The sequence below is a fragment of the Balaenoptera borealis genome (genome assembly GCF_965194805.1).
Source record: "Balaenoptera borealis genome assembly, contig: HAP1_SCAFFOLD_486, whole genome shotgun sequence".
Taxonomy (NCBI): Eukaryota; Metazoa; Chordata; class Mammalia; order Artiodactyla; family Balaenopteridae; genus Balaenoptera; species Balaenoptera borealis.
This window is the reverse complement of record NW_028123711.1, coordinates 398,583-423,280: the sequence shown is the minus strand read 5'-3', so window position 1 is coordinate 423,280 and position 24,698 is coordinate 398,583. Positions and strand designations below refer to the sequence as shown.

Genomic DNA, 24,698 nt, shown 5'->3' with positions numbered 1-24,698 from the left:
CCAGGGCTCGAACCCGTGTCCCCCGCATTGCATTGGCAGGCGGATTCTTAACCACGGCGCCACCAGGGAAGCCCTAGGTGTTCTCATAGAGAGTCTAAAAACAGAGGGCACTGAGCGAAGGTAGTGGTTATTAAAGGCTCAGGATCTAAATTCTACCTGCCTCTACACCCCTTCCCAGCTGTCGATTTGACCCCATTTTTGAATGCCGACCTCATTCTTCAACTTTCTCTGGCGTTTGTTATACTCACCTTGAAAACTTGTTTCTGTGATGCGTTGAGCAGACACAGGGTGGCAGACTGCAGAGGTGGAAGCTGGTGGTCGGATATTTGTGGGCTGAATCTCCTTCAGTCCCATTCCCATTTCTGGTTGCCCAGAGGCCCGACTTCCTGTGTATGACGCCGAGCCGTAGGATTGCGGGCAGGAGCCAAGTTCTCCATACAGTAAAGACCCCAGTGTGCCTTGGTTATAGTAATATACCTGGCTTCCGTCCTGGCAGGGAAGTGACAGGCGGCTCTGCCCCTGATTTGGAATCTGAGATGGTGTTCCCTGAGCAAGGCTGGCAGAAAGCGATGGATGTAGAGGGACCATGTTCTTGGCGTCTGAAGTTTTATCATCCTGGGCTGCCAGAAACATGGAGGAGGCAGCTGTGTGGCGGTCAGTGAGTGCCAGAGTAAAGTCTCCGAGTGAAGAAGAATTCTTTTCAGTGCTTGCTGTGATGTCCCACTCAAGAACACCTGGATAGGAAGCAGCTGAAGTGGAGATCTGGCTGTGGTCAGTAACTCCAGATAACATAGTCGTGCTAGAATGTTGGTAAAGGTAGGCACTACCCATGAGTGTCTGGAAAGGGGTACCGGTAGCCGATGCCGAACTGACGGCAGGGGCAGAGACTCTGGAGAAGTTGCAGACACTTCGTGTTAGGGAAGTTGCATTGCTCACCACAGGAGGAGAATGCTGCAGAGAATTTAGAGTTCCAAGTAGAGATGGATGTTGGAAATTTTCTGTAAGAACAAGAGGGTCATGAAAAACTCAGGGAGGTTGAGAAATTCTCACTACGTTTGAGGAACGGCATCATCTGAAGGTTCTTGCTATCAGGACACCTCTACTATCACTACTTCCTGAGAAACCCAAAATCAGACAGTTAATGATGGCTGTAAGGACTGAGCAGTTTTCCACTCTTCTCTATTCACTGCCTGTGCTCCCATCTTGGGCACAGACGGGCAGAAGAGCCAAGTGGTGTGGTTCAGAGATTGTTCTCTAGGCTGGAAGCAACCTTCTCCCTGCCCTGTCTTTCCCTTCGGCCTGCACTCGTATTGACTTCTATGCTATTTCCTAGACTGGAAGCATTTTAGAACTAGGAGGCCCTTAGAGAACTTCGATGTTCTCAGTCTCATTTCGTGAGTAAGGAAACTGAGGCTCAGAGAGGTCGGGTTGACTTGTTCAAGTTCTCTCATTATGTTAGTATCATTACCAGGTTTCAGAACCTAAGTATCCTGACTTCCTTGCCAGGACTCCACTCTGAGCATGATACTGCCAGAAAGCAGGAGAAATAGAACTTATAATATAGGCATTTTTTTTGTCCATTAGAAAACAGTACGGCTGTTACCATTGTCGTCTTCAGTGTCTCCCTTTGCTTGTGCAGTTCCCACGCTATTACCTAGAGGTGACGTACAGCTCAGTCCAACTGGTGAATTGAAAGAGTCATTTTTGCCCTCTTCAAGCCTGGTTTCTCATCCTACCTCAAAATGATTACCCGAAAGTGGATTTCTTAAGTGCTTTTGGAAAGGGAAGAGTTATCTGATTACTTCAGATTCCTCACCTGTAAAGTGGTTATAACACCACCACCAATAATAATAGCAGTAATAATTAATAGATGAATAAGCTGATCTATTGCGTATGATTTATATGGAGGAAGATACAATAAGTTCTAGAAAGACAAAGAAAAATCATGACAAGCATATTACGTTAACGAAAAAGAAATCCATAGATATTAATGAAAACTGGGGTATGTGGCAAGTATCGAAGCCTAATGAATTTACTAACAAATGGCATTCTGTACCATCCATGCAATATTATGAAAGTGAATTTTGCCCACTCTATTTTAGTGAATACTATTAACCAGAAGACACGATGGAGGTGATAGAGGTGAATGAATTCCTAGCCAATGCATACAGACAGAGAAGGTATGTCAGTAAAAAATGCATAACAAGCAACAGAATGCAATAAATGTGCATGTATAGGTAGCCACAACACATATAGACAAGTATTTCAATGAAAACCGGTACGAAGCAGACAGCAAAATAATAAGTGTAAAAGAGTTTCATTATTGTGCTCCTTCATATTTTTACCCAGCAAGTAAGAGGTATTAAGCCTAGGAGAAATATATATTTCAATGAATATAGCTTATATAATAAGCAGAAAGGAAGCTTAAAATGTATCAGGAAGGTTTTTGGATTTATCCTAGAACTTAGATTAGAATCATCTTCAGCATCCAAGAAGATGGCATCCCAAAACCTCAAAAAACCATCATGCCTAGAATCCAATTAAAAAAGATTTTCGAATGTAAGAAAATCCACAGGACTCCACAATATGGTTTTCGATAAACGTGGATGTTTGTTTGTTTTGTTTCTTTGGCCGCGCCGCGTGGCCCTGGCCGTGAAAGCACCGAGTCCTAAGCACTGGACCGCCAGGGAATTCCCTAAGTGGGGGGAATTAGAGATGTGGGGCTTGACTTTTTCTTCTTCTTCTTCTTCTTCTTCGGTAGCTAAGCTCTACAAGCGAACGATGGCTGTTGATCAATGTGCTCTCTGTGTTAGGAAGGAAATAACTGTAAAAATGAAAAGCAGCCTTGCCTTAGAACCTACATATCACACCAAGGAAAATAGTCCTTCTGATTCAATTTAGAAGATATCACTTAAAATGTTGAATTGGTGAAATGTCTACCTAGTTTAAAAATTAGAAAGAATAAAACACTGAAAAGCAGCCCCCTAGATAACCACTGTGGTTGCTTGTTTATAGGAGGCATCATTTCTAAAACGTATTTCTAAAATGTTTATATTCAAAACTGTCAAGTGGCCAACTGTATTCAGAGAGGCAATAAAAGAAAGAAAACGGAGTATGACTTTTCTGATAAGCTGCCTTTCCTGGTGATCCCCTGTTCTGGCCTTACTTTCCTTCTTAGTCTGTTAATGTAAGGGTTTGCTACCATCAACTTGGTTTTGCCCTGCTCTGAGCAGGTTTCCCTCTGTGCTGTTTCTGCTTTAATTGAAAATCTTTGGTTCCCATCAGCATTCCATTGCAAACTCCGTTTTTCTTGAGAGCTCCTCTATGCTTTCCCTCTTCATTCTTACATTTTCTCCCATCTCTTGGTGCCTGTTGGCCTGTGCTAATGAAAACCATCCTAAACTTCCTTACGCTCGACTCTGTGCCTCCCTGTAGAGCCCAGTACTCTCCATCCTCTCTCCCTATTCTCTCTTTTCAACTAGTCGAAATCCTAGTGGAGGGAGACCATTAGAGATGAAACATCTTGGTATATATTGCTAGTTTTCTATGTCCCCTGGCTTTTCTATGTTTCTGTTGAAACACTCTTGAGAAGTGTCTGATTTCGTTTTCTACATGGGTACCCTTTAAGGCTCAATACTGGAAAAGAAGGGGATCAGAGTGATCAACCCAACGTGGTATCCTAACGTAACAGTTAAGGAAAGCAACAGGCTTTGTGAGACAGCCAGTGATTTGTCCAAAGTCACACAGATAGTAAACGTCAAAGTCAAAAGTGAAATTAGGTCTCCAGACGTGTAGTTCAATACTTTCCCTCATTATTCCATGCTATTTTGAATCTCCTACTCAATTTAGGGGCAAAAGAATCGAACGCAAAACTTTCCAAAGTTTCTTTTCTTACCTGACATGGTCAGAGAAGAGGAAGCATCCACTGCAGGTACCAGGGATGAGGAGACAACACTAGAGGATGTCCGAGTGGCTGCAGCTGAACGGCGCACGTGTCCAGTACAGAGGTCACTGGTTACTGGTCCAAACAGCTCCACGGAAACCCCAAGGCTCTACCAAGTGGTAGTAGGTTTGGTAGGAGAGTGATGTCACAAAGCAGGCAGTTGAAAGGTATGAGAGAGCCAATAGGGAGGTCCGATCCCCAACAGGAAGGCGGGCTTGGGTGAAGAGAGTGTAGGAGAGCTAAAACAACACCTGAGTTTCTGAGCTCTGGGGAGGAAATCCTAGAAGACAGATTTACCTCCCCCAGGCTCTTCCATTAGGGAAATCATTGCCACATTTCTTACAGACGTTCATTAATACACTGAACTAAGAGTTACTTATATTCTACAGAGTATTCTATTTTATGTATCATATACTTAGAGCTATATAGATCTTCTTTAATTAATAATCCTTAGGAAGGAAAGAGCCATCTAGTTTGAACTATTACAGTTGTTCTGAAATCATATGTGTCTAATGAGTGAACTGATAGCAGCTTTTAAGGAGCCAAAGTAGGGATTAAGAAGCTCTCTTTGTAACTTGGTTCAAGAGTAGGGTGAAGTTTCTTGAGTGTACCTTGTGGAGAATGTTGTGGTCCAAGGCTCTTCTCTTTTAGTTTCTTCTCCTTGACTCCTACCTTCCTTGGGCTGGGCTAGGCTGGGGGCCAGGTTGGACTTGCGACTTAACATTTCACTTCCGCTTTCTCTTTTTTTTTTCTCTTCCATTATGGGCATTGCTTCGAGGACAAGCCTTGATCTTGCATTGGACGTTACTTCCTGTCACCTTCCAGCAGCAGGAGTCTTCTTTTCAGTGCTTGATGCTTCACGAAATAGACTCTGCCCGTTGGCAGCAAATACCAGAGAGCTAGGAGACAGAGCTGGTTGCAGACCTTTCCTCTTCCAGCCTTTGGTTGCAATTGTTTGGCCCATAATTTGCTAGCTCTAGTTCCTTGGGCCACACAGGTATCCTGCCATCTCCAGCTCTTGTTATATGTGAGAGACATTCTGAACACTGTCCCTTTTTCTTTGCACAGAAGTATATACAGTGTGGCAGTTACTGTAATCTCCTCCGCCTTGCAAACAGCCACTCTAGAATCTTGGACCTCTAGGACTCTCTGTCTTGCATGCTTGGGGGCAAGGCCAAGCAAAATGAAGAGGAGAATAATTAGAGAAAGAGGAGGACGTTGGTGGAGAATTGGGAGCAGGTAAGGTGAAAGGGCACAGGAGAAAAGAGATGCATGTAGACTTTTTGGTTTCTGTGGGAAACAGGTTGACACACTTGGGCCTCATTTGGTATTAACAGAACAGAGAGTTAAAGATCTAAGTAGCTAGATAGTGTGCAGCAACTGCCATGAAGTCTGTACACTGAAGAGAACAGTCTCACATCTAGTTTTCATTTTGTTTTATGTCATAGTACCTTATTTATAGCATTCACTGGTGTGTTTGTAGAATACAGATGTTTTCAAATGCTCTGGTTTTGTCTACATGGTTATCTCCTTGTCCTGTTTGTAAGGAATCCAACATTGTAAGACATATTGCATGTTTTTCTCTTGACGATTGTTGACCTTGAAGCGTCATGAACTAACTTGAGCTGTTGGATTCTGTGGAGAAACGTTCAAAAGGGTCTGTGAAAAAGGCACTGTGGTGAGTCGCATTATGCACCCGAGCGTAAGGAGCAGATATCTGCCACCAGCCCAGCTTGGCCTGGATTGCCTCTGTTTTAGTTCCCCTGGTTAGTGCTTTTCTCCCTAACCACTCTTGTGACTGTGATAATGTGAGTAAGGGCGGAGTTGCTAATGATCTATGTGTGAGGTAAGCTGGTTTGAGGGAGGAAATCTATGGACCTAGTCATTTTCCTTGGTGGTAAGCTTTCAGGGGTGCAGAGATGGATCTTCCTGGGGCCTTTTCTGGTCCCAGGAAGATATCGCATAGATGGGACCTCCCAAGACACACATTGAATCTTTAGGCCTGTTTTTCCTATTATGAGGTACGAGTTTCTTCACTGATGGGGATGATGCTTATCTGAGAAGAAATTGTGAAAGGTGGTGTAGTGTAGAGGTGTGGCTTAAGCTTTTAAGTTTTCCTCCAGGTTTTTCCCCTAAGCTTCCTACTTCGGACGGCCTACTTACATGATACTAGTAGGTGATGTCCGGCTAACAACTTCCTAAATATACCTGCAAGCCAGATCAGTGTCTCTTTTCTCTGTATTCCCATGGAAATCAAGAGTCCCGCCGAATTTTCCATCGAAACAGTTGATTTGTGTTGTCTCTAGGAATTCTAAAGGGCGTACCGTTGCTTCCTAACCGGTGTCATTTGGGAGATCCGCCTCTGTACGTTCAAATGATTAATTTTGAGACTTTGCTCATGTGTGCAGTAAACCCTTGAATTCCCTAAGACCTTCCTTTCCTCCATCTCCTACCCCATTAAGCCCGCTTCAGTTCATCTCCTGAATTTCTTTGGAATCTGTCAGCCAGCTCTTCCTCAACTTCCTAATACTGAACTTGCCTGTCTGTTGCGATTAGGTCCTAACTAGTGTCCATATATCTTGTTTCCTTCCAATCCACTCTTCACACAAGAAACCTTCAAAGCAAGTTGGAACGTTGCTCATAAACATCGCTCACAAGCATTGTTTTGAGAATAGAAAACACACTGTTGGCCTTTAAGACTCTGCGTGGTCTAGAATCCTCTCTGCTTCTCTAGCCCCATCTTGTGCCACTTTTGCCCTCACTTTCTATGCTTCAGATACACTGAATTAACCTTAGTTCTCACTCATCTGACAGAAGTCAGTTCAGATACTATTTTTCACTGTGATTCCTAGCATTAAGGAATTTGATTATCAGGTTTTGTATGAGGACTATTTCATCAGGGGTACAGAAGTTCTGGCCATCTCTGGTTTTGGATATCCCTTATTTGTTGAGACCTTTGCGTTGTTTGGTTGCCTTTTGTCTGTTTTCCAGATGGGAAAACAGGAACAAGGGAAGTATAGGTTATTACTAGGTGGGGTTGAACAAGTGGAGCAGCAAACTGCAAAGCAGAAAGAAGAGGGACGTACTATAGAGGGATATGACTTCCATTCTCAAGGCGCCTGCATCCTGTGCAGGGAGACAGCCTAACATAAAATGTGCCTAACAACAAATATATTGACTTCTTACTAAAAATCTCCAGTTCATAGAACCGAGGGGTTTGTACCTTCTCCTTTAAAAGTGATAGTCCTGGGACTTCCCCGGTGGTCCCGTGGTGAAGACTCTGCGCTTCCAATGCAGCAGGCGTGGGTTCAATCCCTGGTTGGGGAGCTAAGATCCCACATGCTGCGCAGCCAAAGAAATTTTTTTCGAACGTTATACTCCTGTATTGTTGGCTTTAGTGGTTTAGATTTTGTTGTACTGTTAAGAAGATTTCAGTTTATTTACCGGGAATAAACAACACATAATGTAAAAATAGTTTCCCAGAAACGATTTCCATCATTCTCTTCCTCCCTTTCTCCCGCAGACTGGTGTTTCACCTTGACAAGTTCTCTGTCATTCCACAGGAAAGCTGTCTGGATTGGAGGTTGCAATCCCAGGGAATTTTTCATCAGCGGGGAAGTCTCCATCACTACAGAGGAATCAAGGGAGAAGTCAGTCCCTGGTAAGTGAGATGCTCCCCCTAAACACCAACACAGCAGTCGTGTACCTTTCAAGGGGTTCAGGGGCAAGATGGGCAAGGCATTTCTACTAACTCTTCTTAAGGATCACGGACAGTGCCCTATGCTACGAGGTAAGCGGTGACTGCTGTAGTTCTTACTGGTGATCCTTTCCTGTCACTGATTCTCGGCTTTCTTTGTATTTCATAGGACTGTTGTCAGTCCAATACAAAATGAGTCTTATTTTTAAAAACCTGAAATGTTTTACAGAGCCTAGCATTCTCATATAGGGTCCTTTCCATTCTCCCCACTTTCCCGAGAGGCCAAGAACACTTCACACCATGAACTAGGAGAGGGGGTAGAGCCCTTTCTGATGAAATACATCAACAAAGACAGAGCCTTAGCCTGCTTGCTCTCTGGACAGGATCTCGGACCACAAGGTCTTCAATCCTGGTATAAATGAAGGAAGTGAGGACAGTTCAACTGGCACTCTCATAACAAGAGTTCTGAAACACCTTCCGAAGAGACTATAGCAGTAGATGAGGGAAGGGAGTGCTACAGTGTGGCAGTACAGGGGGAACGATCGGCTACAGCAGTGAAAAGTGTGGTACCGATTGGTGTGCTCTCGGGATTCTTGTACATGTAGCATAGATGACCTCTACGGTGGCCCTCGCACCTTCCCACCTGCATTAGGTGTTCTTTTTTTTTGTAATTTATGTTTATGTATTTATTTACTGTTTGAACTTATTTATTCTACGTATTTATGTTTTTGGCTGCACTGGGTCTCTCATTGCTGTGCACGGGCTTTCTCTAGTTGGCGGCTAGCGGGGGCTACTCTTGGTTGCGGTGTGCGGGCTTCTCATCGCGGTGGCTTCTCTTGTTGCGGAGCATGGGCTGTAGGCACGTGGGCTTCGGTAGTTGAGGCTCACGGGCTCTAGAATGCAGGCTCCGTCGTCGTGGCACATGCGCTTAGTTGCTGCACGGCATGTGGGATCTTCGCAGACCAGGGCTCGAACCCGTGTCCCCTGCATTGGCAGGCGCCACCAGGGAAGCCCTAGGTGTTCTCATATAGAGTCTAAAAACAGAGAGCACTGAGAGAAGGTAGTGGTTATTAAAGGCTCAGGATCTAAATTCTACCTGTCTCTACACCCCTTCCCAGCTGTCGATTTGACCCCATTTTTGAATGCTGACCTCATTGTTCAACTTTTCTCTGCCGTCTGTATACTCACCTTGAAAACTTGTTTCTGTGATGCGTTGAGCAGACACAGGGTGGCAGACTGCAGAGGTGGAAGCTGGTGGTCGGATATTTGTGGGCTGAATCTCCTTCAGTCCCATTCCCATTTCTGGTTGCCCAGAGGCCCTACTTCCTGTGTGTGACGCCGAGCCGTAGGATTGCGGGCAGGAGCCAAGTTCTCCATACAGTAAAGACCCCAGTGTGCCTTGGTTACAGTAATATACCTGGCTTCCTTCCTGGCAGGGAAGTGACAGGCGGCTATGCCCCTGATTTGTTCGTGGGCCTCCTGATCCAGCAGTTCCCTTGGCTCTGCCCCTGTCGTCAGCTGCCCCTAGGATAACTCTGAGCCCTAGCCACTTCTCTGGTAGATTTCCCTATTCCCCCACTACAGTCACACCTGAATAAGGCAACTCAGACCTTTCAGAGATGTGTCCTGAACCTCTTGTTTTCTGAAATACCTATCTGGTGGTTGTGAGACTTAAGGCCAGCGTCCCCGAGAGACTTTTTCTATTTCTCCTAGTAAACCTAGACTCATCTTCTGTCACCTTCAACTCTACTCCAATTGTGTTCTTTCAACCCAGACCTCTGACCCTGCTTTTTACTTCTGCCATTTCATCCTCACTCCTGCTTCCTTTCCTAAATCCATACGTCTCTTTTGGCCTTCCTAGCCCTGGGCCAAGTTCCTTCCTCTTTGCTCAGTTTTTACCCCTTTCCTTCATTCTCCCATCCAACTTTCAGTCCTTCCTTTCTCACGCCCCAGTTAGCAGCATCTGAAAATTCGAAAGGTTTGTTACTCGTCTATTAATTGTATTCCATTTACTTATTCAGTTCTATACCTGTCTTACCTGTGTATGGAAGAACAGCTGGTAGCCAAGGTGGCACCAAGAATCCTAGCAGCTCTCACTTGACGTATCCGTAGTAGTCGGCAATTTCCATTTCGTTTTCCCTCTCGGTGAAAAATTGCAGCTTGCCCGAAGAGGTGTATCTGGCAGCATTCTCCCGTTGTTGTTGAGCCCGCCTCTTCATGGCCTCTCGCTCTGGCCTCTGCTCTTGTTCGATGGGCTTTGACATGACTGGCTCAGGCACGTTGGGTTCCCTCCATGGAACTCGTTGCTTGCTGAAGTCTTGGAGTAGAAAGTGGGTTTGGAGCTTGGGTGGGGACTGGCGCTTATTCACAGCAGGGGGAACAGGCTCCCGCTGGAGAGGAGCGCCAGATGAAGTTTTGGAGGGTGCAGGCCTAGGAGCAGCAGACTGAGGGACACGAGGCTGGGTATGGTTGGTCCAAGCCGGTTGGGTTGGGTTGGTCACAGTTGGCTGAGCTGGTTTGGCGGGGCCTGGCAAAGAGGCAGGAGCTGGCTGGGATGAATTGGCTGCAGCAGGTTGAGCTGAGTCAGTAGAACCAGGCTGGGCACGGTAAGCCCCAGCAGGCCGATGTGAGGCCAGAGACTGTGGCCTCCGAGGAGCGGGTCGAGCTTGAGGCTTGTCCCAGGCAGAAAAAGGCAGAGGTATCAACTTGACCTTCCCAGGAGGAGGCCGCTCATACTGGGCTGGAGATGGACACTCTGTTTCAGCACTGCTGTCTGGTTTCTGGGCTTGGACTTGCGTTTTCTCAGGACCCTTCCCCTCACGTGGGGTATGCCGCCATGGCTGGATAGCTGGGGGTGGCTGGGGGTCTTTGGGGTTGCTTGACTTTCCCAAGAGCCGACAGGAAGAGAGCCCAGTTTTCGTCTCATTCTTCTTCCCCAGCGCATGAAGAACCTTCACAGACTCCAGCATGCGCACGCCAAGGGAGGTTCGAGGCTTTTGAAAGCTCTGTTGGAGAAGCTCAGTTTGGTGTTCCTTTCGCTTCGTGTGGGGGATTGCTGGCTTCTCTTCTGCCTTGACTTTGTTCCCTGACTGCTTGTTCTCTTCAGCCTTGTTTCTCCCTCTGGTCCTTTTGGTCTTTTCCTGCCCGTGGCTCTTCGTTTTGCTGATCTTTCTGGATGCAGCTTTCTGAGGTTTGCCTTGAGAGTGCTTGGCCGTGTTCACAGGAGCCCTGTCACTGACTGCAGCGTGGCATATAACCACTTCTCCCCCTAACAGGCACTCTGGATTCTTTGGCTGGATTTTGGCCTTGGGAGCGCCACTGATAGGCTCAGAGGCTTTCTGTTTGTTCTTCCTGGGTTGATCAGAGGGAACCTTTATGACACTTGGCTTTTCCTGCACCTGATTCACCTTAATGGCTCTGGTGTCTTTAGCTTTGATCACGTTGGGACCTTGGGATTGATCAAGATCTTTCAAAGGATTAAAGAGCTGGGGAAGGTGAATATCCTCCGCCAGTGTAGTAATGTCTGCAAGACCACTGCTAGGTTCAATCCCATTTTCAAGTGTCCCTAGGTCCTGACGACTCCGGCTGTTCTCTCCCAGATCAGCATTTTCAGAACCAGGCTGCTCCTCTTGGCTGAGGGGATCGGTGCAGGCCAGCGGCTGGTGAATATCAGGGATTCCTAAAGGGAGTAGTGGAGGATCTTGGTTCTCTGTTGGGATCTGGTAGGCATCCAGAGGCTTTGAAAGCTTGGTTTTGATATCATCCACGTGCTTACTCTCTATTTGTCCCTGGCTTGGAGCTGGAGGCAGGGCCAGGAGACGCCTGGCACTCTGGACTGGAGCTGTCACTGAAATGTCCCCAAGTTCAGATGGTGGGTTACTCTCAAGTATGTGGCTGTTTCTGCTACTGCAGGACTTGGGGAGTTCTTGACTTTGTGTCACACAAAACGTCTGGCTTGGAGGTTGCAATCCCAGGGAATTTTTCATCACCAGGGGGGAGGTCTCCATCCCTACAAAGGGATCAAGGGAGAAGTCAGTCCCTGGTAAGTGAGATGCTCCCCCTAAACACCAACACAGCAGTCATGTACCTTTCAAGGGGTTCAGGGGCAAGATGGGCAAGGCATTTCTACTAACTCTTCTTAAGGATCATGGACAGTGCCCTATGCTACGAGGTAAGCGGTGACTGTTGTAATTCTTACTGGTGAGCCTTTCCTGTCACTGATTCTCGGCTCGCTTTGTATTTCATAGGACTGTTATAAGTCCAATACAAAATGAGTCTTATTTTTAAAAACCTGAAATGTTTTACAAAGCCTAGCATTCTCATATAGGGTCCTTTCCATTCTCCCCACTTTCCCAAGAGGCCAAGAACACGTCACACCATGAACTAGGAGAGGGGGTAGAGCCCTTGCTGATGAAATACATCAACAAAGACAGAGTCTTAGCCTGCTTGCTCTCTGGACAGGATCTCGGACCACAAGGTCTTCAATCCTGGTATAAATGAAGGAAGTGAGGACAGTTCAACTGGCACTCACATAAGAAGAGTTCTGAAACACCTTCCGAAGAGACTATAGCAGTAGATGAGGGAAGGGAGTGCTACAGTGTGGCAGTACAGGGGGAACGATCGGCTACAGCAGTGAAAAGTGTGGTACCGATTGGTGTGCTCTCGGCGTTCTTGTACATGTAGCATAGATGACCTCTACAGTGGCCCTCCCACCTTCCCACCTGCATTAGGTGTTCTTTTTTTTGTAATTTATGTTTATGTATTTATTTACTGTTTGAACTTATTTATTCTACGTATTTATTTTTTTGGCTGCACTGGGTCTCTCATTGCTGTGCACGGGCTTTCTCTAGTTGGCGGCTAGCGGGGGCTACTCTCGGTTGCGGTGTGCGGGCTTCTCATCGCGGTGGCTTCTCTTGTTGCGGAGCATGGGCTGTAGGCACGTGGGCTTCGGTAGTTGAGGCTCACGGGCTCTAGAATGCAGGCTCCGTCGTTGTGGCACATGCGCTTAGTTGCTGCACGGCATGTGGGATCTTCGCAGACCAGGGCTCGAACCCGTGTCCCCCGCATTGCATTGGCAGGCGGATTCTTAACCACGGCGCCACCAGGGAAGCCCTAGGTGTTCTCATAGAGAGTCTAAAAACAGAGGGCACTGAGCGAAGGTAGTGGTTATTAAAGGCTCAGGATCTAAATTCTACCTGCCTCTACACCCCTTCCCAGCTGTCGATTTGACCCCATTTTTGAATGCCGACCTCATTCTTCAACTTTCTCTGGCGTTTGTTATACTCACCTTGAAAACTTGTTTCTGTGATGCGTTGAGCAGACACAGGGTGGCAGACTGCAGAGGTGGAAGCTGGTGGTCGGATATTTGTGGGCTGAATCTCCTTCAGTCCCATTCCCATTTCTGGTTGCCCAGAGGCCCGACTTCCTGTGTATGATGCCGAGCCGTAGGATTGCGGGCAGGAGCCAAGTTCTCCATACAGTAAAGACCCCAGTGTGCCTTGGTTATAGTAATATACCTGGCTTCCGTCCTGGCAGGGAAGTGACAGGCGGCTCTGCCCCTGATTTGGAATCTGAGATGGTGTTCCCTGAGCAAGGCTGGCAGAAAGCGATGGATGTAGAGGGACCATGTTCTTGGCGTCTGAAGTTTTATCATCCTGGGCTGCCAGAAACATGGAGGAGGCAGCTGTGTGGCGGTCAGTGAGTGCCAGAGTAAAGTCTCCGAGTGAAGAAGAATTCTTTTCAGTGCTTGCTGTGATGTCCCACTCAAGAACACCTGGATAGGAAGCAGCTGAAGTGGAGATCTGGCTGTGGTCAGTAACTCCAGATAACATAGTCGTGCTAGAATGTTGGTAAAGGTAGGCACTACCCATGAGTGTCTGGAAAGGGGTACCGGTAGCCGATGCCGAACTGACGGCAGGGGCAGAGACTCTGGAGAAGTTGCAGACACTTCGTGTTAGGGAAGTTGCATTGCTCACCACAGGAGGAGAATGCTGCAGAGAATTTAGAGTTCCAAGTAGAGATGGATGTTGGAAATTTTCTGTAAGAACAAGAGGGTCATGAAAAACTCAGGGAGGTTGAGAAATTCTCACTACGTTTGAGGAACGGCATCATCTGAAGGTTCTTGCTATCAGGACACCTCTACTATCACTACTTCCTGAGAAACCCAAAATCAGACAGTTAATGATGGCTGTAAGGACTGAGCAGTTTTCCACTCTTCTCTATTCACTGCCTGTGCTCCCATCTTGGGCACAGACGGGCAGAAGAGCCAAGTGGTGTGGTTCAGAGATTGTTCTCTAGGCTGGAAGCAACCTTCTCCCTGCCCTGTCTTTCCCTTCGGCCTGCACTCGTATTGACTTCTATGCTATTTCCTAGACTGGAAGCATTTTAGAACTAGGAGGCCCTTAGAGAACTTCGATGTTCTCAGTCTCATTTCGTGAGTAAGGAAACTGAGGCTCAGAGAGGTCGGGTTGACTTGTTCAAGTTCTCTCATTATGTTAGTATCATTACCAGGTTTCAGAACCTAAGTATCCTGACTTCCTTGCCAGGACTCCACTCTGAGCATGATACTGCCAGAAAGCAGGAGAAATAGAACTTATAATATAGGCATTTTTTTTGTCCATTAGAAAACAGTACGGCTGTTACCATTGTCGTCTTCAGTGTCTCCCTTTGCTTGTGCAGTTCCCACGCTATTACCTAGAGGTGACGTACAGCTCAGTCCAACTGGTGAATTGAAAGAGTCATTTTTGCCCTCTTCAAGCCTGGTTTCTCATCCTACCTCAAAATGATTACCCGAAAGTGGATTTCTTAAGTGCTTTTGGAAAGGGAAGAGTTATCTGATTACTTCAGATTCCTCACCTGTAAAGTGGTTATAACACCACCACCAATAATAATAGCAGTAATAATTAATAGATGAATAAGCTGATCTATTGCGTATGATTTATATGGAGGAAGATACAATAAGTTCTAGAAAGACAAAGAAAAATCATGACAAGCATATTACGTTAACGAAAAAGAAATCCATAGATATTAATGAAAACTGGGGTATGTGGCAAGTATCGAAGCCTAATGAATTTACTAACAAATGGCATTCTGTACCATCCATGCAATATTATGAAAGTGAATTTTGCCCACTCTATTTTAGTGAATACTATTAACCAGAAGACACGATGGAGGTGATAGAGGTGAATGAATTCCTAGCCAATGCATACAGACAGAGAAGGTATGTCAGTAAAAAATGCATAACAAGCAACAGAATGCAATAAATGTGCATGTATAGGTAGCCACAACACATATAGACAAGTATTTCAATGAAAACCGGTACGAAGCAGACAGCAAAATAATAAGTGTAAAAGAGTTTCATTATTGTGCTCCTTCATATTTTTACCCAGCAAGTAAGAGGTATTAAGCCTAGGAGAAATATATATTTCAATGAATATAGCTTATATAATAAGCAGAAAGGAAGCTTAAAATGTATCAGGAAGGTTTTTGGATTTATCCTAGAACTTAGATTAGAATCATCTTCAGCATCCAAGAAGATGGCATCCCAAAACCTCAAAAAACCATCATGCCTAGAATCCAATTAAAAAAGATTTTCGAATGTAAGAAAATCCACAGGACTCCACAATATGGTTTTCGATAAACGTGGATGTTTGTTTGTTTTGTTTCTTTGGCCGCGCCGCGTGGCCCTGGCCGTGAAAGCACCGAGTCCTAAGCACTGGACCGCCAGGGAATTCCCTAAGTGGGGGGAATTAGAGATGTGGGGCTTGACTTTTTCTTCTTCTTCTTCTTCTTCTTCGGTAGCTAAGCTCTACAAGCGAACGATGGCTGTTGATCAATGTGCTCTCTGTGTTAGGAAGGAAATAACTGTAAAAATGAAAAGCAGCCTTGCCTTAGAACCTACATATCACACCAAGGAAAATAGTCCTTCTGATTCAATTTAGAAGATATCACTTAAAATGTTGAATTGGTGAAATGTCTACCTAGTTTAAAAATTAGAAAGAATAAAACACTGAAAAGCAGCCCCCTAGATAACCACTGTGGTTGCTTGTTTATAGGAGGCATCATTTCTAAAACGTATTTCTAAAATGTTTATATTCAAAACTGTCAAGTGGCCAACTGTATTCAGAGAGGCAATAAAAGAAAGAAAACGGAGTATGACTTTTCTGATAAGCTGCCTTTCCTGGTGATCCCCTGTTCTGGCCTTACTTTCCTTCTTAGTCTGTTAATGTAAGGGTTTGCTACCATCAACTTGGTTTTGCCCTGCTCTGAGCAGGTTTCCCTCTGTGCTGTTTCTGCTTTAATTGAAAATCTTTGGTTCCCATCAGCATTCCATTGCAAACTCCGTTTTTCTTGAGAGCTCCTCTATGCTTTCCCTCTTCATTCTTACATTTTCTCCCATCTCTTGGTGCCTGTTGGCCTGTGCTAATGAAAACCATCCTAAACTTCCTTACGCTCGACTCTGTGCCTCCCTGTAGAGCCCAGTACTCTCCATCCTCTCTCCCTATTCTCTCTTTTCAACTAGTCGAAATCCTAGTGGAGGGAGACCATTAGAGATGAAACATCTTGGTATATATTGCTAGTTTTCTATGTCCCCTGGCTTTTCTATGTTTCTGTTGAAACACTCTTGAGAAGTGTCTGATTTCGTTTTCTACATGGGTACCCTTTAAGGCTCAATACTGGAAAAGAAGGGGATCAGAGTGATCAACCCAACGTGGTATCCTAACGTAACAGTTAAGGAAAGCAACAGGCTTTGTGAGACAGCCAGTGATTTGTCCAAAGTCACACAGATAGTAAACGTCAAAGTCAAAAGTGAAATTAGGTCTCCAGACGTGTAGTTCAATACTTTCCCTCATTATTCCATGCTATTTTGAATCTCCTACTCAATTTAGGGGCAAAAGAATCGAACGCAAAACTTTCCAAAGTTTCTTTTCTTACCTGACATGGTCAGAGAAGAGGAAGCATCCACTGCAGGTACCAGGGATGAGGAGACAACACTAGAGGATGTCCGAGTGGCTGCAGCTGAACGGCGCACGTGTCCAGTACAGAGGTCACTGGTTACTGGTCCAAACAGCTCCACGGAAACCCCAAGGCTCTACCAAGTGGTAGTAGGTTTGGTAGGAGAGTGATGTCACAAAGCAGGCAGTTGAAAGGTATGAGAGAGCCAATAGGGAGGTCCGATCCCCAACAGGAAGGCGGGCTTGGGTGAAGAGAGTGTAGGAGAGCTAAAACAACACCTGAGTTTCTGAGCTCTGGGGAGGAAATCCTAGAAGACATATTTACCTCCCCCAGGCTCTTCCATTAGGGAAATCATTGCCACATTTCTTACAGACGTTCATTAATACACTGAACTAAGAGTTACTTATATTCTACAGAGTATTCTATTTTATGTATCATATACTTAGAGCTATATAGATCTTCTTTAATTAATAATCCTTAGGAAGGAAAGAGCCATCTAGTTTGAACTATTACAGTTGTTCTGAAATCATATGTGTCTAATGAGTGAACTGATAGCAGCTTTTAAGGAGCCAAAGTAGGGATTAAGAAGCTCTCTTTGTAACTTGGTTCAAGAGTAGGGTGAAGTTTCTTGAGTGTACCTTGTGGAGAATGTTGTGGTCCAAGGCTCTTCTCTTTTAGTTTCTTCTCCTTGACTCCTACCTTCCTTGGGCTGGGCTAGGCTGGGGGCCAGGTTGGACTTGCGACTTAACATTTCACTTCCGCTTTCTCTTTTTTTTTTCTCTTCCATTATGGGCATTGCTTCGAGGACAAGCCTTGATCTTGCATTGGACGTTACTTCCTGTCACCTTCCAGCAGCAGGAGTCTTCTTTTCAGTGCTTGATGCTTCACGAAATAGACTCTGCCCGTTGGCAGCAAATACCAGAGAGCTAGGAGACAGAGCTGGTTGCAGACCTTTCCTCTTCCAGCCTTTGGTTGCAATTGTTTGGCCCATAATTTGCTAGCTCTAGTTCCTTGGGCCACACAGGTATCCTGCCATCTCCAGCTCTTGTTATATGTGAGAGACATTCTGAACACTGTCCCTTTTTCTTTGCACAGAAGTATATACAGTGTGGCAGTTACTGTAATCTCCTCCGCCTTGCAAACAGCCACTCTAGAATCTTGGACCTCTAGGACTCTCTGTCTTGCATGCTTGGGGGCAAGGCCAAGCAAAATGAAGAGGAGAATAATTAGAGAAAGAGGAGGACGTTGGTGGAGAATTGGGAGCAGGTAAGGTGAAAGGGCACAGGAGAAAAGAGATGCATGTAGACTTTTTGGTTTCTGTGGGAAACAGGTTGACACACTTGGGCCTCATTTGGTATTAACAGAACAGAGAGTTAAAGATCTAAGTAGCTAGATAGTGTGCAGCAACTGCCATGAAGTCTGTACACTGAAGAGAACAGTCTCACATCTAGTTTTCATTTTGTTTTATGTCATAGTACCTTATTTATAGCATTCACTGGTGTGTTTGTAGAATACAGATGTTTTCAAATGCTCTGGTTTTGTCTACATGGTTATCTCCTTGTCCTGTTTGTAAGGAATCCAACATTGTAAGACATATTGCATGTTTTTCTCTTGACGATTGTTGACCTTGAAGCGTCATGAACTAACTTGAGCTGTTGGATTCTGTGGAGAAACGTTCAAAAGGGTCTGTGAAAAAGGCACTGTGGTGAGTCGCATTATGCACCCGAGCGTAAGGAGCAGATATCTGCCACCAGCCCAGCTTGGCCTGGATTGCCTCTGTTTTAGTTCCCCTGGTTAGTGCTTTTCTCCCTAACCACTCTTGTGACTGTGATAATGTGAGTAAGGGCGGAGTTGCTAATGATCTATGTGTGAGGTAAGCTGGTTTGAGGGAGGAAATCTATGGACCTAGTCATTTTCCTTGGTGGTAAGCTTTCAGGGGTGCAGAGATGGATCTTCCTGGGGCCTTTTCTGGTCCCAGGAAGATATCGCATAGATGGGACCTCCCAAGACACACATTGAATCTTTAGGCCTGTTTTTCCTATTATGAGGTACGAGTTTCTTCACTGATGGGGATGATGCTTATCTGAGAAGAAATTGTGAAAGGTGGTGTAGTGTAGAGGTGTGGCTTAAGCTTTTAAGTTTTCCTCCAGGTTTTTCCCCTAAGCTTCCTACTTCGGACGGCCTACTTACATGATACTAGTAGGTGATGTCCGGCTAACAACTTCCTAAATATACCTGCAAGCCAGATCAGTGTCTCTTTTCTCTGTATTCCCATGGAAATCAAGAGTCCCGCCGAATTTTCCATCGAAACAGTTGATTTGTGTTGTCTCTAGGAATTCTAAAGGGCGTACCGTTGCTTCCTAACCGGTGTCATTTGGGAGATCCGCCTCTGTACGTTCAAATGATTAATTTTGAGACTTTGCTCATGTGTGCAGTAAACCCTTGAATTCCCTAAGACCTTCCTTTCCTCCATCTCCTACCCCATTAAGCCCGCTTCAGTTCATCTCCTGAATTTCTTTGGAATCTGTCAGCCAGCTCTTCCTCAACTTCCTAATACTGAACTTGCCTGTCTGTTGCGATTAGGTCCTAACTAGTGTCCATATATCTTGTTTCCTTCCAATCCACTCTTCACACAAGAAACCTTCAAAGCAAGTTGGAACGTTGCTCATAAACATCGCTCACAAGCATTGTTTTGAGAATAGAAAACACACTGTTGGCCTTTAAGACTCTGCGTGGTCTAGAATCCTCTCTGCTTCTCTAGCCCCATCTTGTGCCACTTTTGCCCTCACTTTCTATGCTTCAGATACACTGAATTAACCTTAGTTCTCACTCATCTGACAGAAGTCAGTTCAGATACTATTTTTCACTGTGATTCCTAGCATTAAGGAATTTGATTATCAGGTTTTGTATGAGGACTATTTCATCAGGGGTACAGAAGTTCTGGCCATCTCTGGTTTTGGATATCCCTTATTTGTTGAGACCTTTGCGTTGTTTGGTTGCCTTTTGTCTGTTTTCCAGATGGGAAAACAGGAACAAGGGAAGTATAGGTTATTACTAGGTGGGGTTGAACAAGTGGAGCAGCAAACTGCAAAGCAGAAAGAAGAGGGACGTACTATAGAGGGATATGACTTCCATTCTCAAGGCGCCTGCATCCTGTGCAGGGAGACAGCCTAACATAAAATGTGCCTAACAACAAATATATTGACTTCTTACTAAAAATCTCCAGTTCATAGAACCGAGGGGTTTGTACCTTCTCCTTTAAAAGTGATAGTCCTGGGACTTCCCCGGTGGTCCCGTGGTGAAGACTCTGCGCTTCCAATGCAGCAGGCGTGGGTTCAATCCCTGGTTGGGGAGCTAAGATCCCACATGCTGCGCAGCCAAAGAAATTTTTTTCGAACGTTATACTCCTGTATTGTTGGCTTTAGTGGTTTAGATTTTGTTGTACTGTTAAGAAGATTTCAGTTTATTTACCGGGAATAAACAACACATAATGTAAAAATAGTTTCCCAGAAACGATTTCCATCATTCTCTTCCTCCCTTTCTCCCGCAGACTGGTGTTTCACCTTGACAAGTTCTCTGTCATTCCACAGGAAAGCTGTCTGGATTGGAGGTTGCAATCCCAGGGAATTTTTCATCAGCGGGGAAGTCTCCATCACTACAGAGGAATCAAGGGAGAAGTCAGTCCCTGGTAAGTGAGATGCTCCCCCTAAACACCAACACAGCAGTCGTGTACCTTTCAAGGGGTTCAGGGGCAAGATGGGCAAGGCATTTCTACTAACTCTTCTTAAGGATCACGGACAGTGCCCTATGCTACGAGGTAAGCGGTGACTGTTGTAATTCTTACTGGTGAGCCTTTCCTGTCGCTGATTCTCGGCTCGCTTTGTATTTCATAGGACTGTTATAAGTCCAATACAAAATGAGTCTTATTTTTAAAAACCTGAAATGTTTTACAAAGCCTAGCATTCTCATATAGGGTCCTTTCCATTCTCCCCACTTTCCCGAGAGGCCAAGAACACGTCACACCATGAACTAGGAGAGGGGGTAGAGCCCTTGCTGATGAAATACATCAACAAAGACAGAGTCTTAGCCTGCTTGCTCTCTGGACAGGATCTCGGACCACAAGGTCTTCAATCCTGGTATAAATGAAGGAAGTGAGGACAGTTCAACTGGCACTCACATAAGAAGAGTTCTGAAACACCTTCCGAAGAGACTATAGCAGTAGATGAGGGAAGGGAGTGCTACAGTGTGGCAGTACAGGGGGAACGATCGGCTACAGCAGTGAAAAGTGTGGTACCGATTGGTGTGCTCTCGGGGTTCTTGTACATGTAGCATAGATGACCTCTACAGTGGCCCTCCCACCTTCCCACCTGCATTAGGTGTTCTTTTTTTTGTAATTTATGTTTATGTATTTATTTACTGTTTGAACTTATTTATTCTACGTATTTATGTTTTTGGCTGCACTGGGTCTCTCATTGCTGTGCACGGGCTTTCTCTAGTTGGCGGCTAGCGGGGGCTACTCTCGGTTGCGGTGTGCGGGCTTCTCATCGCGGTGGCTTCTCTTGTTGCGGAGCATGGGCTGTAGGCACGTGGGCTTCGGTAGTTGAGGCTCACGGGCTCTAGAATGCAGGCTCCGTCGTTGTGGCACATGCGCTTAGTTGCTGCACGGCATGTGGGATCTTCGCAGACCAGGGCTCGAACCCGTGTCCCCCGCATTGCATTGGCAGGCGGATTCTTAACCACGGCGCCACCAGGGAAGCCCTAGGTGTTCTCATAGAGAGTCTAAAAACAGAGGGCACTGAGCGAAGGTAGTGGTTATTAAAGGCTCAGGATCTAAATTCTACCTGCCTCTACACCCCTTCCCAGCTGTCGATTTGACCCCATTTTTGAATGCCGACCTCATTCTTCAACTTTCTCTGGCGTTTGTTATACTCACCTTGAAAACTTGTTTCTGTGATGCGTTGAGCAGACACAGGGTGGCAGACTGCAGAGGTGGAAGCTGGTGGTCGGATATTTGTGGGCTGAATCTCCTTCAGTCCCATTCCCATTTCTGGTTGCCCAGAGGCCCGACTTCCTGTGTATGACGCCGAGCCGTAGGATTGCGGGCAGGAGCCAAGTTCTCCATACAGTAAAGACCCCAGTGTGCCTTGGTTATAGTAATATACCTGGCTTCCGTCCTGGCAGGGAAGTGACAGGCGGCTCTGCCCCTGATTTGGAATCTGAGATGGTGTTCCCTGAGCAAGGCTGGCAGAAAGCGATGGATGTAGAGGGACCATGTTCTTGGCGTCTGAAGTTTTATCATCCTGGGCTGCCAGAAACATGGAGGAGGCAGCTGTGTGGCGGTCAGTGAGTGCCAGAGTAAAGTCTCCGAGTGAAGAAGAATTCTTTTCAGTGCTTGCTGTGATGTCCCACTCAAGAACACCTGGATAGGAAGCAGCTGAAGTGGAGATCTGGCTGTGGTCAGTAACTCCAGATAACATAGTCGTGCTAGAATGTTGGTAAAGGTAGGCACTACCCATGAGTGTCTGGAAAGGGGTACCAGTAGCCGATGCCGAACTGACGGCAGGGGCAGAGACTCTGGAGAAGTTGCAGACACTTCGTGTTAGGGAAGTTGCATTGCTCACCACAGGAGGAGAATGCTGCAGAGAATTTAGAGTTCCAAGTAGAGATGGATGTTGGAAATTTTCTGTAAGAACAAGAGGGTCATGAAAAACTCAGGGAGGTTGAGAAATTCTCACTACGTTTGAGGAACGGCATCATCTGAAGGTTCTTGCTATCAGGACACCTCTACTATCACTACTTCCTGAGAAACCCAAAATCAGACAGTTAATGATGGCTGTAAGGACTGAGCAGTTTTCCACTCTTCTCTATTCACTGCCTGTGCTCCCATCTTGGGCACAGACGGGCAGAAGAGCCAAGTGGTGTGGTTCAGAGATTGTTCTCTAGGCTGGAAGCAACCTTCTCCCTGCCCTGTCTTTCCCTTCGGCCTGCACTCGTATTGACTTCTATGCTATTTCCTAGACTGGAAGCATTTTAGAACTAGGAGGCCCTTAGAGAACTTCGATGTTCTCAGTCTCATTTCGTGAGTAAGGAAACTGAGGCTCAGAGAGGTCGGGTTGACTTGTTCAAGTTCTCTCATTATGTTAGTATCATTACCAGGTTTCAGAACCTAAGTATCCTGACTTCCTTGCCAGGACTCCACTCTGAGCATGATACTGCCAGAAAGCAGGAGAAATAGAACTTATAATATAGGCATTTTTTTTGTCCATTAGAAAACAGTACGGCTGTTACCATTGTCGTCTTCAGTGTCTCCCTTTGCTTGTGCAGTTCCCACGCTATTACCTAGAGGTGACGTACAGCTCAGTCCAACTGGTGAATTGAAAGAGTCATTTTTGCCCTCTTCAAGCCTGGTTTCTCATCCTACCTCAAAATGATTACCCGAAAGTGGATTTCTTAAGTGCTTTTGGAAAGGGAAGAGTTATCTGATTACTTCAGATTCCTCACCTGTAAAGTGGTTATAACACCACCACCAATAATAATAGCAGTAATAATTAATAGATGAATAAGCTGATCTATTGCGTATGATTTATATGGAGGAAGATACAATAAGTTCTAGAAAGACAAAGAAAAATCATGACAAGCATATTACGTTAACGAAAAAGAAATCCATAGATATTAATGAAAACTGGGGTATGTGGCAAGTATCGAAGCCTAATGAATTTACTAACAAATGGCATTCTGTACCATCCATGCAATATTATGAAAGTGAATTTTGCCCACTCTATTTTAGTGAATACTATTAACCAGAAGACACGATGGAGGTGATAGAGGTGAATGAATTCCTAGCCAATGCATACAGACAGAGAAGGTATGTCAGTAAAAAATGCATAACAAGCAACAGAATGCAATAAATGTGCATGTATAGGTAGCCACAACACATATAGACAAGTATTTCAATGAAAACCGGTACGAAGCAGACAGCAAAATAATAAGTGTAAAAGAGTTTCATTATTGTGCTCCTTCATATTTTTACCCAGCAAGTAAGAGGTATTAAGCCTAGGAGAAATATATATTTCAATGAATATAGCTTATATAATAAGCAGAAAGGAAGCTTAAAATGTATCAGGAAGGTTTTTGGATTTATCCTAGAACTTAGATTAGAATCATCTTCAGCATCCAAGAAGATGGCATCCCAAAACCTCAAAAAACCATCATGCCTAGAATCCAATTAAAAAAGATTTTCGAATGTAAGAAAATCCACAGGACTCCACAATATGGTTTTCGATAAACGTGGATGTTTGTTTGTTTTGTTTCTTTGGCCGCGCCGCGTGGCCCTGGCCGTGAAAGCACCGAGTCCTAAGCACTGGACCGCCAGGGAATTCCCTAAGTGGGGGGAATTAGAGATGTGGGGCTTGACTTTTTCTTCTTCTTCTTCTTCTTCTTCGGTAGCTAAGCTCTACAAGCGAACGATGGCTGTTGATCAATGTGCTCTCTGTGTTAGGAAGGAAATAACTGTAAAAATGAAAAGCAGCCTTGCCTTAGAACCTACATATCACACCAAGGAAAATAGTCCTTCTGATTCAATTTAGAAGATATCACTTAAAATGTTGAATTGGTGAAATGTCTACCTAGTTTAAAAATTAGAAAGAATAAAACACTGAAAAGCAGCCCCCTAGATAACCACTGTGGTTGCTTGTTTATAGGAGGCATCATTTCTAAAACGTATTTCTAAAATGTTTATATTCAAAACTGTCAAGTGGCCAACTGTATTCAGAGAGGCAATAAAAGAAAGAAAACGGAGTATGACTTTTCTGATAAGCTGCCTTTCCTGGTGATCCCCTGTTCTGGCCTTACTTTCCTTCTTAGTCTGTTAATGTAAGGGTTTGCTACCATCAACTTGGTTTTGCCCTGCTCTGAGCAGGTTTCCCTCTGTGCTGTTTCTGCTTTAATTGAAAATCTTTGGTTCCCATCAGCATTCCATTGCAAACTCCGTTTTTCTTGAGAGCTCCTCTATGCTTTCCCTCTTCATTCTTACATTTTCTCCCATCTCTTGGTGCCTGTTGGCCTGTGCTAATGAAAACCATCCTAAACTTCCTTACGCTCGAC

The 24,698-nt window shown here is 45.2% G+C and overlaps 1 protein-coding gene across 1 annotated transcript in view; it reads left to right on the top strand.

Annotated features, from left to right (window-relative positions):
* LOC309621475 (uncharacterized protein) overlaps positions 1-24,698 on the top strand; it is a gene marked incomplete at its 5' end in the record, with an annotated part of 59,484 nt that overhangs the window by 30,572 nt on the left and 4,214 nt on the right. Inside the window, 2 exons of the mRNA XM_082408934.1 lie at positions 7,467-7,604; positions 20,146-20,283. Coding sequence (XP_082265060.1) covers positions 7,467-7,604; positions 20,146-20,283 — 276 coding nt within the window. The remainder of the gene's footprint in view (positions 1-7,466; positions 7,605-20,145; positions 20,284-24,698) is intronic.